Below are 14,752 nucleotides of genomic sequence, written 5' to 3' on the forward strand. Positions count from 1 at the left end.
CCATGAATCTTGTTTTAAGGCTGTACAATTTTAGAGCAGACAAAAGGGAAAAGTGCAGGGCTATAGGGAAAAGGCTGGGAGAGTAGGGAAAACCACCACAATCGTGATGGGCCGAATGACCTCGGTCTGTCTGTAAGATTCTGATACTCCAAGCAGTGGTCATTCGGGCCATCATGCCTAAGCCAGCTCACTGAGTGCACAAACCAATCAATCCCAGACTGTCCTACCACCAACCCCCCCAAACCAGTCTCCCTTCCCTACCCAATCCCCCAATTAACCCCCCACCCAGTCCCAATCTTGCTTCTCCTGCTGAAGGTGCTGAGTGGGTTTGACTCCATAATCCCCAGTTAGCGCCTTTCCCTCCCAACTTACTTCTTAAACCTATCCTTGTTCTCCCCCTCCTCCATAACCCCATTACACCCTCCCACATTCTCCCTCCATAACCCCCAACCCCATTACACCCTCCCACATTCTCCCTCCATAACCCCCAACCCCATTACACCCTCCCACATTCTCCCCCAGAAAACCCACCTCCATTACCCCCTGCCCATTACACTCTCCCACATTCTTCCCCATAACCCCCACCCCCCATTACCCATTCTCCCTAGAAACCCCTGCCCCCTATTACACCCTGCCCCATTCTCCCTCATAAACCCCCACCCCCATTATCCCTGCCCCACCCCCATTATCCCTGCCCCACTCCCATTATCCCTGCCCCACCCCCCCCAGAAACCCCCACCCCCATTATCCCTGCCCCACACCCCCAGAAACCCCCACCCCCATTATCCCTGCCCCACACCCCCAGAAACCCCCACCCCCATTATCCCTGCCGCACCCCCCCAGAAACCCCCACCCCCATTATCCCTGCCCCACACCCCCAGAAACCCCCACCCCCATTATCCCTGCCCCACCCCCCCAGAAACCCCCACCCCCATTATCCCTGCCCCACCCCCCCAGAAACCCCCACCCCCATTATCCCTGCCCCACCCCCCCAGAAACCCCCACCCCCATTATCCCTGCCCCACCCCCCCAGAAACCCCCACCCCCATTATCCCTGCCCCACCCCCCCAGAAACCCCCACCCCCATTATCCCTGCCCCACCCCCCCAGAAACCCCCACCCCCATTATCCCTGCCCCACCCCCCCAGAAACCCCCACCCCCATTATCCTTGCCCCACACCCCCCAGAAACCCCCTCCCCCATTATCCTTGCCCCACACCCCCCAGAAACCCCCTCCCCCATTATCCTTGCCCCACACCCCCCAGAAACCCCCTCCCCCATTATCCTTGCCCCACACCCCCCAGAAACCACCTCCCCCATTATCCCTGCCCCACCCCCCCCAGAAACCCCCACCCCCATTATCCCTGCCCCATTATCCCTGCCCCACCCCCGTTATCCCTGCCCCACCCCCGTTATCCTTGCCCCACCCCCCCAGAAACCCCCACCCCCATTATCCCTGCCCCACCCCCCCAGAAACCCCCACCCCCATTATCCCTGCCCCACCCCCCCAGAAACCCCCACCCCCATTATCCTTGCCCCACACCCCCCAGAAACCCCCACCCCCATTATCCTTGCCCCACACCCCCCAGAAACCCCCTCCCCCATTATCCTTGCCCCACACCCCCCAGAAACCACCTCCCCATTATCCCTGCCCCACCCCCCCCAGAAACCCCCACCCCCATTATCCCTGCCCCACCCCCGTTATCCCTGCCCCACCCCCGTTATCCTTGCCCCACCCCCCCAGAAACCCCCACCCCCATTATCCCTGCCCCACCCCCCCAGAAACCCCCACCCCCCCAGAAACCCCCTCCCCCATTATCCCTGCCCCACCCCCATTATCCCTGCCCCACCCCCATTATCCCTGCCCCACCCCCATTATCCCTGCCCCACCCCCATTATCCCTGCCCCACCCCCATTATCCCTGCCCCACCCCCATTATCCCTGCCCCACCCCCATTATCCCTGCCCCACCCCCCCCGAAACCCCCTCCCCCATTATCCTTGCCCCACCCCCCCAGAAACCCCCACCCCCATTATCCCTGCCCCACCCCCCCAGAAACCCCCACCCCCCCGAAACCCCCTCCCCCATTATCCTTGCCCCACCCCCCCAGAAACCCCCACCCCCATTATCCCTGCCCCACCCCCCCAGAAACCCCCACCCCCCCAGAAACTCCCTCCCCCATTATCCCTGCCCCACCCCCATTATCCCTGCCCCACCCCCCCAGAAACCCCCACCCCCCCGAAACCCCCTCCCCCATTATCCTTGCCCCACCCCCCCAGAAACCCCCACCCCCATTATCCCTGCCCCACACCCCCCAGAAACCCCCACCCCCATTATCCCTGCCCCACACCCCCCAGAAACCCCCACCCCCAGAAACCCCCTCCCCCACCCCCCACCCCCCCCAGAAACCCCCTCCCCCACCCCCCACCCCCCCCAGAAACCCCCTCCCCCACCCCACACTCCCCCCAGAAACCCCCTCCCCCACCCCCCACCCCCCCCAGAAACCCCCTCCCCCACCCCACACTCCCCCCAGAAACCCCCTCCCCCACCCCACACTCCCCCCAGAAACCCCCTCCCCCACCCCACACTCCCCCCAGAAACCCCCTCCCCCACCCCCCACCCCCCCCCAGAAACCCCCTCCCCCACCCCCCACCCCCCCCCAGAAACCCCCTCCCCCACCCCCCACCCCCCCCAGAAACCCCCTCCCCCACCCCACACTCCCCCCAGAAACCCCCTCCCCCACCCCACCCCCCCCCAGAAACCCCCTCCCCCACTCCCCACCCCCCCCCCAGAAACCCCCTCCCCCACCCCCCACCCCCCCCCAGAAACCCCCTCCCCCACCCCCCACCCCCCCCAGAAACCCCCTCCCCCACCCCACACTCCCCCCGCCCCGGTTCCCCCCCCCGGGGTTACCTGACTGCCTCAGGCCGCTGATGGCCTCCGAGTACCGGCCCGCGGCCTGTGCGAACTGCCCGTGCCGGAAGAGATCGTTCCCGGCGTTTTTCAACTGCAGCGCGGCGGCCGGAGAGGCCGATCCTCGGCTGCGGCCCGACATGGAGACCGGGGGATGGAGAGCGGGAACCGGGGGGCGGAGAGCGGGAACCGGGGGGCGGAGAGCGGGAACCGGGAGGCGGAGAGCGGGAACCGGAGCCGGAGCGGGAACCGAGCGGCCTCTCTGGTGGCGGAGGATTGAGTGGCTGACAGGCGGGCGGGCTGGAAGGCGGGCGGGCTGGAAGGCGGGTGAGCTGACGGGCGGGGCCGGCTACCCAGAGACAAGCTGATTAATCCCGGGGATGGAGGGAGGAAAATCCCGACTTTTCCATTTCAATCATTCACATTAACCCACTCACTACCCTTTACCCTCTCGGGTTACAATGGGGATTACCCGTGTAAACACGTCACGCTGTAACTGCACCCTTCCGCCAGCGGGGGCGCCCTCGCGTTCCCTGGATCCCGCTGCCTGTGCATTTCTGTAGCGCCTTTCCCAACCTCGGGATATCCCAAAGGGTTTATCACACCCACTAAAGTACTTTTAAAGTGTAGCCACTGTTGTGATGTAGGAACCTCCGCAGCCAATTTGCGCACAGCAAGATCCCACAAACAGCAATGTGATAATGACCAGATCATCTACTCCTGTGATGTTTGTTAAGAGATACATTTTGGCCAGAGCATAAGGTGGAATTCTGCTGCTCTTCTCCAATTTGCGCACAGCAAGATCCCACAAACAGCAATGTGATAATGACCAGATCATCTACTCCTGTGATGTTTGTTAAGAGATACATTTTGGCCAGAGCATAAGGTGGAATTCTGCTGCTCTTCTTCAAAATAGTCCCATAGTTTTTGGTAATCTGCCTTAATGTCTCCGCATGTGGCTCAGATTTTGTCTGATGATTTCTCTTGTGAAGCACCTCTGATGTTTTACTACATAAAAGTCACCATATAATTGCAAGTTTTTGTTGGGAATGCAGGTGATAACTGGACCGGTGCAAGTAGGAAGGGAAACCTGCCATCCCACCCTGTTGGAGACTCAGTGCTGGTTGTTGAACAGCCACAGGAACCATGACAGATGTTGGGTGGTACATGTTTCAAACAGAAGCCATGAAGGGGTGAGGGATGGAGTATTTTTTTATTCGATCTTGCGATATGGGCATTGCTGGCTAGGCCTGCATTTATTGTCCGTCCCTAACTGCCTTGAGAAGGTAGTGACGAGCCGCCTTCTTGAACTGTTGCAGTCCATGTGCTGGCGGTACACCAACTGTGCCTGTTAGAAAGAGAGTTCCAGGATCTTCAACCAATGGCAGGGAAAAACAATGATATATTTCCAAGTCAGGATGATGTGTGACTTGGAGGGGAACTTTGCAGGTGGTGGTGTTCCCATGCTTTAATCTGCCTCAACTTCTCAACTTTAGCCTCTTAACCATCCACTGTTCCCTTCAGTCTAGCCCTACCTTCAGCCACCTGGATGCTAAACTCTGGAATTCCCCTCTAAACCACTGTGCCCCCCAGTCCTGTTTTAAGGCTATTCTTAAAACTTATGTCTTTTGACCAAACGTTGACCCTTCTAATACCTACTTCTATGATATTCCTGTGAAGCACCTTAGGTTGTTTTCCTAAGTTATAGGCACTATATAAATGCATATTGTTGCTGTAAATCTCTTATTATCCTGGGTCCTATAATCTCTAACAAGGCTACACCATCGCTGTCTTGTGAGAAGTGGTGTTTCCTCTATTTCCACAACAAAGTGCAACTTACAAAATCCCTCAGTTGGAAACTGAAACCTAACTTTTTACTTTTTGAAACAAACACGATGATGAAACAAAACAGATTCAGTTTCATTTTCTTGTAAATCTGAGGTTGTCATTGATACTTTCAGAGGCTATGTAACTTATCAAAAGTACACAGGAATAGAACATAAGGTTGATGTACAAGATAATAAATCTCCAGTCAATTCAAATAAATAGCTTCTTACAAATTAAGAGTAAAGGTGGGTGTGAGAAGGGAGTCATTGTTGCGCCAGTGGGTCATGAGTATGGTATTTTTGATGGGCTAGCACAAATATACCTTTAACTGCCCTTAAAATTGCAGTCTCATTTGGAAAGGCATAGATAAGTCAGCTGTGGAAAATTATGATTGAACGATAGAGCACAAAATGAGGCCATTCAACCCATCATGTATGTACTGGCTCTTTGAAAGAACTATCTAATCAGTCCCACTCCCTCTGCTCTTACCCCATAGCCCAGCAAATTTTTACTTTTAAAGTATTTATCCAATTCCCTTTTGAAAGTTACTCTTAAATCTGCTTCCACCACTCTTTCAAGCAGTGGATTCCAGATCACAACAACTTGCTGCATAAAAAAACATTTTTTTCTCATTGCCCCCCCTCCCCCCAGCTTCTTGTTCTTTTACCAAAATCTCACAACTGAGAATGGTAGGTTTTTGTTAGGCTGGGTATGAAGGGTTACAGAATCAAAGAGTTAGGATACAAATCAACCATCATCTCACTGAATGTGGAACAGGCTCAAGAGGCTGAATGACCTCCTCCCGCTCCGAATGAACACAAGCCTGTGTCCCCTGGTTACCTACTGATTTACTTTATCAAAGAAGCCCTACTGTAAGGGATGTGCTGTTCTGAGGTAGGGAGTTACAACATGTTGTTTAGATTAGGGGGGGGTGGGGTTTACTTTGGGTCTAAATGGGCTCAAGAGTATTGGACACTGCCAACAGGGGTTCAAATTTGAAAGTTTTTTTTCGTACCCCTCACCTAGATCAATCAAAAACATAAATTTTAAAATAAGGTTTTGTAATGTGGATTTAAAAGATGGTTTACAGGATGTGAAACTAATTCCATGAGGTGTATGAGATGCATTGAAGTGAAAAGACACAGTGCAGTGTGTCCCCACCAAGTCACATCAATTCGATCTTTGGCAAAAGAACAATAAAGACTCCATTGAATCGTTAGACTGCACCCATTTTATTTTTCTACTGTAGTCAACGCACATAATTTAGGCTGACACTTTAGTGCAATACCAAAAATATTTGCATTAATATAGTGCTTTTCATGACCACCGAACGCCTCAAAACACTTTACACCAGTAAAGTACTCTTGATGTGTAGTCACTGTCGTAATGTAGGAAACGCAGTAGTCAATTTGCGCACAGCAAGCTCCCACAAACAGCAATGTGATAATGACCAGATCATCTGTTCTTTTGTGATGTTGACCGAGGGATAAATATTGGCAAGGACACTGGGGATAACTCCCTTGCTCTACAAAATAGTGTCACGTTGGATCTTTTACTATCTATCTGAGATGGCGCCTCGGTTGAGGGTCTCATCTGAAAGAGAGCGCTTGCAACATTCCCTCAGTACAGGGCCGACAGCCTAGGTTTTGGTAATCAAGCCCTGGTGTGTGACTTGAACCCAGAACCTTGTAACTCACAGGCAAGAGTGCTACCAACTGAGCCACGTACCGTCACAAGGTTATAAAAATTAAGCATTAAAAGATTATTATTACTATTCCCTCCTGAGTCACACACCACCCTGACCAGGAACCATATTTGCCCTTTCTTCTATGTCACTGGGTCAAAATCCTGGAGCTGCAGCAGGTCAAGAAGGGCAGCTCACCATTTTCTCAAAGGTAGTGAGGGATGGGTGATAAATGCCAGTAACACCCTGATCCGGGGAATGGATATTTCTAAAAAAAATGAAATTAGAGCTGGAATTTCCCCCGACCCCTTATATCAAATCAGCTTTTTTTTTAAAACCCATTGGTGTTGGGGAAGCTGTCTGTGCTCAGATTGATGCCACACTCCCTTACAGCAAGTGGGCGATGGCACTTAGAAATAAGTAATTCACTGGCCACGGGGGGCGGAGGATGTGCAAGAGATAACCGGCGCTTTTCAAATGCAGCTCGTCCCTTGAATAAGCCCCAGAGGCGAGTCACACACTCATGTGCCTTCAAAACGGGGTGTCCCTGAGTTTCAACATATCCGCCTAGGACCAAACGCAGAGCCAATTCTCCCCCTCCGAAGAGGAGGGACCTTTAAGGGTGAAAGGCACTGGGGCTAAAGGAAATCGAAAGGGAAAGACATTTGTGATGATTTGGTTTCCTGTTTCAAGGGAAGAAGGCTCCTCCTCCTCTCTCACTCCCTGCCCCTGGGCGGTAAAGTTTCTGTAATTCCCACTTTTCCTGTCCGAAGGCAGACCCTCCCCTCCCCTCCCTCCTGTCCACTCCCAGCCACATCAGGAGGACCCTGTAGCTCAGGAGGATTGTGCTCCTTGTCCCCTTCCACCCTCCCCACCTTTGTCCCGGCGGCTCACGTTTCTCTGGAAGATGTTGGGTGGTGAGGAGTACGATTCCACTTGGGCAGAGAGTGAGGAGGAGACTGAGCTGGAGACGGAGCCGGAGCCGGAGTCCGCAGCCCCGAAACCCAAGGAGAAAGGATTACAGCTGTGGAGTGCGGTGAGAGCTGGATGGGGCGGGAGGGGATTCTGACGGAGGTGGTTTGTGTTCAGAGCCCGGGCCCCTGTCTCTTGTCTCCCTGACTGACAGTCGCCTGCAATAATAACCCTTACAGCTTTAGCCATGACAGGCACTAGCTGGGGGGGTGGGGTGGGGGGGGTGAAATTCCAGGTTGAATTTGACCCTGTGTACCACCAGCTTTTACTGCAAAGGAGGCACCAAACTCTTTTTCAATAATCCATATCCGAATTCTGGAAGTTTAACAGCTGAATCTTGCAAGGCTTTGTGTATGGTAGCTGCAGTTTAATATGCCAGGCAGCAGGTGCCATGTTAGCACAATGCTGTGAGCTTCCTCCCCCCCCCTGCCTTAGCTAGAACCCTAGGACTGGGGAGCTCTGAGCCTGCTGCACTGCTGCTGCACTGCAACAGAGGTGCCTAATGTACATGAATAATGGTTCAAAATGAGTTGAAACAATTCCCTTGCTTAAAGAGGGAATTTCCTACAAATCCAATAAAAGGTCTCAGGGATATTTGTGGTGGGTGTGAGCGAGCGAGTTACCCACGTTGCACCCGAATCTCCTCGATCGTCCCTTCCACCCGCGCCCATCTGCCCCCAGAATCGGGGGATGACTCGCTTCCCCTCCGGTTGGATGGGTTCTAAGATGGTTGATAAGTCCAATGCGTGATCTGCAGACTCTGCCGCATGTGAGGCGGGTGGGGCAGAAGAGTTATTTGGAGGTTTGTGCACTCCCTCCAAAGCCTTGACTTTGGCCTCTGCGTGCTTCCAACAAAGTCTCTCCACGTGTCCGGTGCCTTTCCGAATAAACCATTTCTGTTTTGGTCGGTCACAAGCCAGGGTCTCCGATACGAGTCGGCAGGAATGCTTGATCTCTTCAAGGGTGCTCTGAGGACATCCCTAAAGCATTCCCACTCTCCTGGGGGGTCTCCTGCTGCAGCCTTGTTCTGAGTGGAGCAGTTGCTTCAGGAGTCTGGTGTCAGACAAATGAAACACGTACCCTCTACAGCGGAGCTGGTTTTGAGTGATTAGCACCTCGATGCTGGGCATGTTGTCTTGGGAGAGGATGCTGTTGTTAGACGTCCTTTCCTGCCACTGCATTTGGAGGATCTTGTGACTGTGCCTAACGCACATGAGTAATGGTTTAAAATGAGTTGAAACAATTCCCTTGTTTAAAGAGGAAATATAAGGTGTGAGTTTGGTATTTTTTCTGGATTCCAATTGTTTACACCCATTTTCATTTTGCTGAATTCCAATGAAATTCACAGGAAGTTTGAGCATAACTTGATGTTGACAGAATGGGTGTATCCATTGAGCCTAAATTCTGGGTGGTACCCAGGGAGGAAATTCGAGGCTTAAAAAATTAACAAGAATTTCTGCAGGAAATTTGAGTTTAACTTGACATATTTATTTATTAATGTTTAAATTAATGCCAGATAGGTTTTAAGAAAGTGCCAATGCTGCCCAATATAAAACTACCTGAACGTTTTATAAACTAGATGTGACATTCGAATTAAACTCTAGGACCAGATGGAGGCTGATTCAGAATTTATGCTGCAAAGCACAAAGTGGAACTTGCTTCACACCGATTCTAGACTTGGTATAAATGTTTCTTAAAAACCTTTATTCCAAACAAAATGTCTATAATGAACTCATGGCTTTTGTACTCTTACTGATAAAAGGCTGAAGTTTCTATAAAGCAATGGGTCCTATTCCTGATGAGGTAAGTGAAGGGGGAGATCATTCAGCCTCGCCCCCAACCCCGAGCCTGTTACAAGGGAACAGGAGAATGTCATTCAGCCCCTCGAGTCTGTTACGTGCTAACTGAGATTGTTCCCATTGGCGGAAGGGCCGAGGACCAGGTGACACAGATTTGGGGTGAATGATAAAAGAATCAAAGGCTTCCTGAGGAATAACTTTTTTTCTTCAGCAAGTGGTTAGATTTTGAATACACTGCCTGAGAGTGCGATGGAGGCAGATTCAATTGTGGCTTTCAAAGCTTTCATAGCAGCTGACAAGAGAAAATTTGCAGGTGCTAAGAACTTGATTTTTCAGACAGGTTCCTCACTAGAAACATCAAATTTATTTACAAGCTGCAGCAGCAGTTACATGCTCCCTTCAAGCTCCATAACTAGAGGAAGGTCTCCCACTCTATTGTTCCCCGCGCATATAGCTGATTCGTTCACACTGTCATGTGATACTATACAACGCAATAAGTCTTAAAGCTACACTCACTACATTGCTCAAAGCTACAAATACTACACTTCTCCCCCTTTAACTTTTTTGTTCGGTTTGTATTTACAAGAACATCAACCTTCAGGACATTACAAATGTATACACCGGTCATGGAATTATCAGTTCAGTCTCTCAGGTGGTTTCCTGATCCAGCTGGAATGTCACAGCTCCACGACTTTTGAATCTCTTACAGGATCCACATTCTCTGGAACTGCAGCGACATCAGGGACCTCTTTAGGCCCAGGCAGTTCAGTGTCTTCCACTCCGACAGAGACATCTGGTATGTCTGTCCTTGGTTGAATAATTTCAATAGGGACCACGGGTTCCACAATGGTTACAGGTGGAACATCATTTTGCTGGGGTATCTCCCTTCTTCTCAAATGATCCATGTGTTTGCAGGTGATCCGGCCCTCCACATCTACGTGGTACCACAGGGATCTGGTCACAGAAACTATTACACCAGGTAACTAACTTGACCCGCCACTGATGTTTCATACGTATACTGCTTCACCAACATTAAATTCTCACTCACGACTATGCAAATCATGAGTCACTTTTTTGATTCCCTTGACGTTTCTCTACCTTCCCCTCCAAATTGGGAAGTGCCAGGCTTAATCTTGTTTAAGGCATCGCTTGATAAGTAACTCTGAAGGCGTTGAACCTGTAGTTGTGTGGGGATTGTTCATTGTCTTTTCTGGACCATCTTCCACCTTTGTCGTCTTCTGTCCAGCACAGAGTTTAGTCTCGTCCTTCATTTTGACTTCACAGTCGGCCAGACTTCTCTCAGGAGAAATCTCAACTTTGTCCCGTTCAGGGATTGAGCAACCCATGGCTTCCTCACCCACTTGCATTTTGGAAAGTTCCACGACTTTTCCTTCTAATGCCTCTTCGGTTTCACTCAGCTGATTCTTCAGCTCTTCTGTCCCCTTCTTGTGTCTGTTGTCTTCCTCCTGGAACCTTAAACATTGCTGAATCTTCTCTGCCAACTGGTTCTTCAGTTTGTTCAGAGAGACAGTAAGTTCTTTCTGCTTCCCTTGGTAATTTTTCAGGGGTACAAATTTCGACCTGAGGGATCCTTGTCGTGTGTAAAGGTCGTTCAACAGGTTTTCCTTTTTTTTTGCAGAGCTCACTCGCTTCATCTGGGAATTCTGTAATCCAGCAGAGTCTCCTTGAGTTTCTCCTGCTGGTTTTTCATGCTGCTGTTTAAGATAGTCTTCATTTCTTCAGGTTGCTGAATGGCTACACATTCCTTTTTCACCCAGTTGTGGTCCTTGGACTCTCCAGGCTCTTTCTGAAGTACCTTGCCTTGTTCCTTTTTCAACTCAGGAACTCTTCCTGCTTCCTTTTGAAATCTCACTGGCCAATCAAGGTTAATTTCCCTCCACCAATTGCGACCTAAAAGGCTTGGCCCTCTGCCTTCCAACGCCATCACTGGGAGTTGTGCTGTTTGGTGTTTATAATACGCAGGGATAGTGGTAATACCCTTCACTTGGATAGCTTTGCCAGTACAACTTTTCAATTTAGCTGAAGTCTGTTCCAATTCAATTGCTGAGTACCCTTATTTAAATGTTTGAAGGTGTGCTCTCCCACTACAGTGGATGAAGCACCCAGTGTCCACTTCCATCATTAAAGGCTTTCCATTTACCTGCAGAGTAACAGTGATTGGCTCTGTCTTCCCTACTTTTACATTAAATAGGGAGTAAACATCAGAATTGGTGGTTTCTGGTTCCTCCACATTATGTACTTTGATTAACTTAGTTTGCTGCCTGGGAGTCTCTCTTAATTTTGCTTTCCAATGCTTCAGTATGTGGCCTCTTTTATGGCAAAAACAGCACTCCACCTCTTTAAAACGGCAAGTTTCAGGAGTAATGTTTGCTTCCAAATTGGTAACAATTCATTTTCAGATTTACTGCTGAGCTGTTTCCTATATTTAGTTTAAATTTCCGGGTGGCGGGGACTGTCTCCCACCTCATAGTGGAGTCCCAGCTTTCTGTGCCACACCCAGCTGCCCGTTCCCACCCTAACTGGAAAACGGCGCTATTTTGTGCACCTTGTATCGCCTGTGCAACCCATTCGGCATCTTCCATCGCGAGTGCTATTTCCAATGCTTTTTGAAAAATCGAGGTTTACTTCAGCTAATAATCATCATTGAATGGCATCATCTGGCACATTGCAGACCAAACGATCCCTGAGCATATTGCGTATGGTCTCCCCGAAATCACAGTGTTCAGTCAGTTGTTTCAATTTTGCCATGTATGGAGCAATGGTCTCCCCCTGGGCTCTAACGCTCGAATCAAACTTGAACCTCAGCATGGTGACTGAGGATTTGGGTGTTAAAGTGTCCCTTAATGAGGTGTACCAATTCACTAATTGGGGGCGTTCAGGGCCGTGAAACTTCAGATTAACTTATAGATTTTACTCCCACAAACGCTTAGGAGAATTGCTCTCCTCTTTTCCTCCTCTGTTATATTGTTTGCCTGGAAATAGAACCCGAGGCATTCTACATATTGACACCAACCCTCTGTGGATGGTTCAATGGGGTCAGTCCTGCCAAAATGCAGCATATCTGGTGAGTATATCTTCCTTTTCTGCTGTTTAAACAAGATACTCACAGTCGCTGGGCGAGGGACAACATCAGACCTGATTTATCCTCGTCGCCAGTTTGTTATGGACTTGATTTTTCCAGACAGGTTCATTAGAAACATCGAACCTTATTTACAGGCTGCAGCAGTAGTTACGTGCTCCACAACTAGAAGAAGAACTCCCACTCTAAGCTTCCCCACGCTTAGAGCTGTTTCGTTCACACTGTCACATGATACTATACTACACAATAAGTCTTAAAGCTACATTCACTACATTCCTTAAAGCTACAATTACTACAGCAGGGCTACAGGAAAGAGGTTCATTGGGACTACCTAAATTGCTCTTGCAGAGAATTATGACAGACTTGACAGGCCGAAATGCCTCCTTTGCTGAAACCATTTTATGATCCTAACAGGAGGAGGCCATTCAGCCCCTGAGCCTGTTATGTAGAAACAGGAGTAGCGTCAATTTTTTAAAAAGTTATTTTGGAATGTGGGCATCACAAGCAAGTCTGGCATTTATTGGCCATGCCTAGGTTCGGTCAGAAGGTGATCATGGAGGTGGGCCACCTTCTTGAACCATTGCTCGTGGTTTGATGCAACTGACTAGCTTGTTATCTGTGGTGGGGTAGGACTGGAGTCATGTATAAGTGCAGAGCGATAAGGATAGCAGGTTTCCTTCCCTAAAGGGCATTAGTGAATCTGACCAATCCACCAGCTTCACCAAGGTCATTTTTACTAATGACAACCTTTATTCCAGATTTCTTTTTTTAAACTGTATTTATATTCTTAATCAGCCATGGTACAAAACAACTTCGCATTCAGTTCTCTGGATTTTGTCAGCATCTTTCCGTCTGTCAAGGAAACAAATTAATATTTTTCTTCTGGCAATAACCCTGGCATACTTTCTTATGTACTGGGAGTCAGGCTGTAATTGGATTAAGAGCTAGAGTGACAGCAAGGGCCTAAAGTCAACAGTCAGAAGTGGTTTTGATATGTTAATGAACCAAGAGGAACTTCAATCAGAGTTGTGCATAAGACATTAGCAGGAGTGTTTTTGAACGGAATTGAAAGGGGGATAGTTATGTGGAGGTTGTCAAAAGGTGTAAGGAAGTGAGATTAAGATAGAAGCAAAAAACTGCAGATGCTGGAAATCCAAAACAAAAATAAGAATACCTGCAAAAACTCAGCAGGTCTGACAGCATCTGCGGAGAGGAACACAGTTAACGTTTCGAATCCGTATGACTCTTCAACAGAACTAAGGAAAAATAGAAAAGAGGTGAAATATAAACTGGTTTAAGGGGGGGTGGGACAGGTAGAGCTGGATAGAGGGCCAGTGATAGGTGGAGATAACCAAAAGATGTCATAGACAACAGGACAAAGAGGTGTTGAAGGTGGTGATATTATCTAAGGAATGTGCTAATAGGTGACATTAAGGGTAGAAAGCAGGACGAGCAAGGTACAGATAGCCCTAGTGGGGGTGAGGTGGGGGAAGGGATCGAAATAGACTAAAAGGTAGAGATAAAACAATGGATGGAAATACATTTAAAAATAGTGGAAATAGGTGGGAAAAGAAAAATCTATATAAATTATTAGAAAAGGGGGGATCGGAAAGGGGGTGGGGATGGAGGAGAGAGTTCTAAAGTTGTTGAACTCAATATTCAGTCCGGAAGGCTGTAAAGTGCCTAGTCGGAAGATGAGGTGCTGTTCCTCCAGTTTGCGTTGAGCTTCACTGGAACATTGCAGCAGGCCAAGGACAGACATGTGGGCATGAGAGCATGGTGGAGTGTTGAAATGGCAAGCGACAGGGAGGTCTGGGTCATGCTTGCTGACAGACCGAAGGTGTTCTGCAAAGCGGTCACCCAGTCTGCGTTTGGTCTCTCCAATGTAGAGGAAACCGCATTGGGAGCAACAAATGCAGTAGACTAAATTGAGGGAAGTGCAAGTGAATTGCTGCTTCACTTGAAAGGAGTGTTTGGGCCCTTGGACAGTGAGGAGAGGGGAAATAAAGGGGCAGGTGTTGCACTTCTGCGGTTGCATGGGGAGGTGCTGTGGGAGGGGCTTGAGGTGTAGTGGGTGATGGAGGAGTGGACCAGGGTGTCCCGGAGGGAATGATCCCTGCAGAAGGGAAGATGTGTTTGGTGGTGGCATCATGCTGGAGTTGGCGGAAATGGCGGAGGATGACCCTTTGAATGCGGAGGTTGGTGGGGTGATAAGTGAGGACAAGGGGGACCCTATCATGTTTCTGGGAGGGAGAGGAAGGTGTGAGGGCGGACGCGTGGGAGATGGGCCGGACACGGTTGAGGACCCTGTCAACCACCGTGGGTGGAAAACCTCGGTTAAGGAAGAAGGAAAACATGTCAGAGGAACTGTTTTTGAAAATGGCATCATCAGAACAGATGCGACGGAGGCGAAGGAACTGAGAGCATGGGATGGAGTCTTTACAGGAAGCGGGGTGTGA

General features: G+C 49.8%; 2 protein-coding genes across 3 annotated transcripts in view; one reads left to right on the forward strand and one right to left on the reverse strand.

Moving 5' to 3' along the window:
- LOC144688363 (mitochondrial import receptor subunit TOM34-like) overlaps positions 1–3,065 on the reverse strand; it is a 29,122-nt gene extending 26,057 nt beyond the window's left edge. The window contains exon 1 of the mRNA XM_078554829.1: positions 2,912–3,065. Coding sequence (XP_078410955.1) covers positions 2,912–3,053 — 142 coding nt within the window. The 5' untranslated portion in view covers positions 3,054–3,065. The remainder of the gene's footprint in view (positions 1–2,911) is intronic.
- A 4,039-nt stretch (positions 3,066–7,104) lies between these two features.
- The window catches only part of LOC144688354 (uncharacterized), a 30,174-nt gene continuing 22,526 nt past the window's right edge, over positions 7,105–14,752 (forward strand). Inside the window, exon 1 of one of the 2 annotated variants that reach the window (XM_078554810.1) lies at positions 7,105–7,458. In XM_078554810.1, the coding sequence (XP_078410936.1) occupies positions 7,330–7,458 (129 nt within the window). In that variant the 5' untranslated portion in view covers positions 7,105–7,329. The remainder of the gene's footprint in view (positions 7,459–14,752) is intronic. The other variant, XM_078554809.1, reaches the window with a different exon arrangement.

This window comes from Cetorhinus maximus, chromosome 13, assembly GCF_964194155.1.
Source record: "Cetorhinus maximus chromosome 13, sCetMax3.hap1.1, whole genome shotgun sequence".
NCBI classification, from domain to species: domain Eukaryota; kingdom Metazoa; phylum Chordata; class Chondrichthyes; order Lamniformes; family Cetorhinidae; genus Cetorhinus; species Cetorhinus maximus.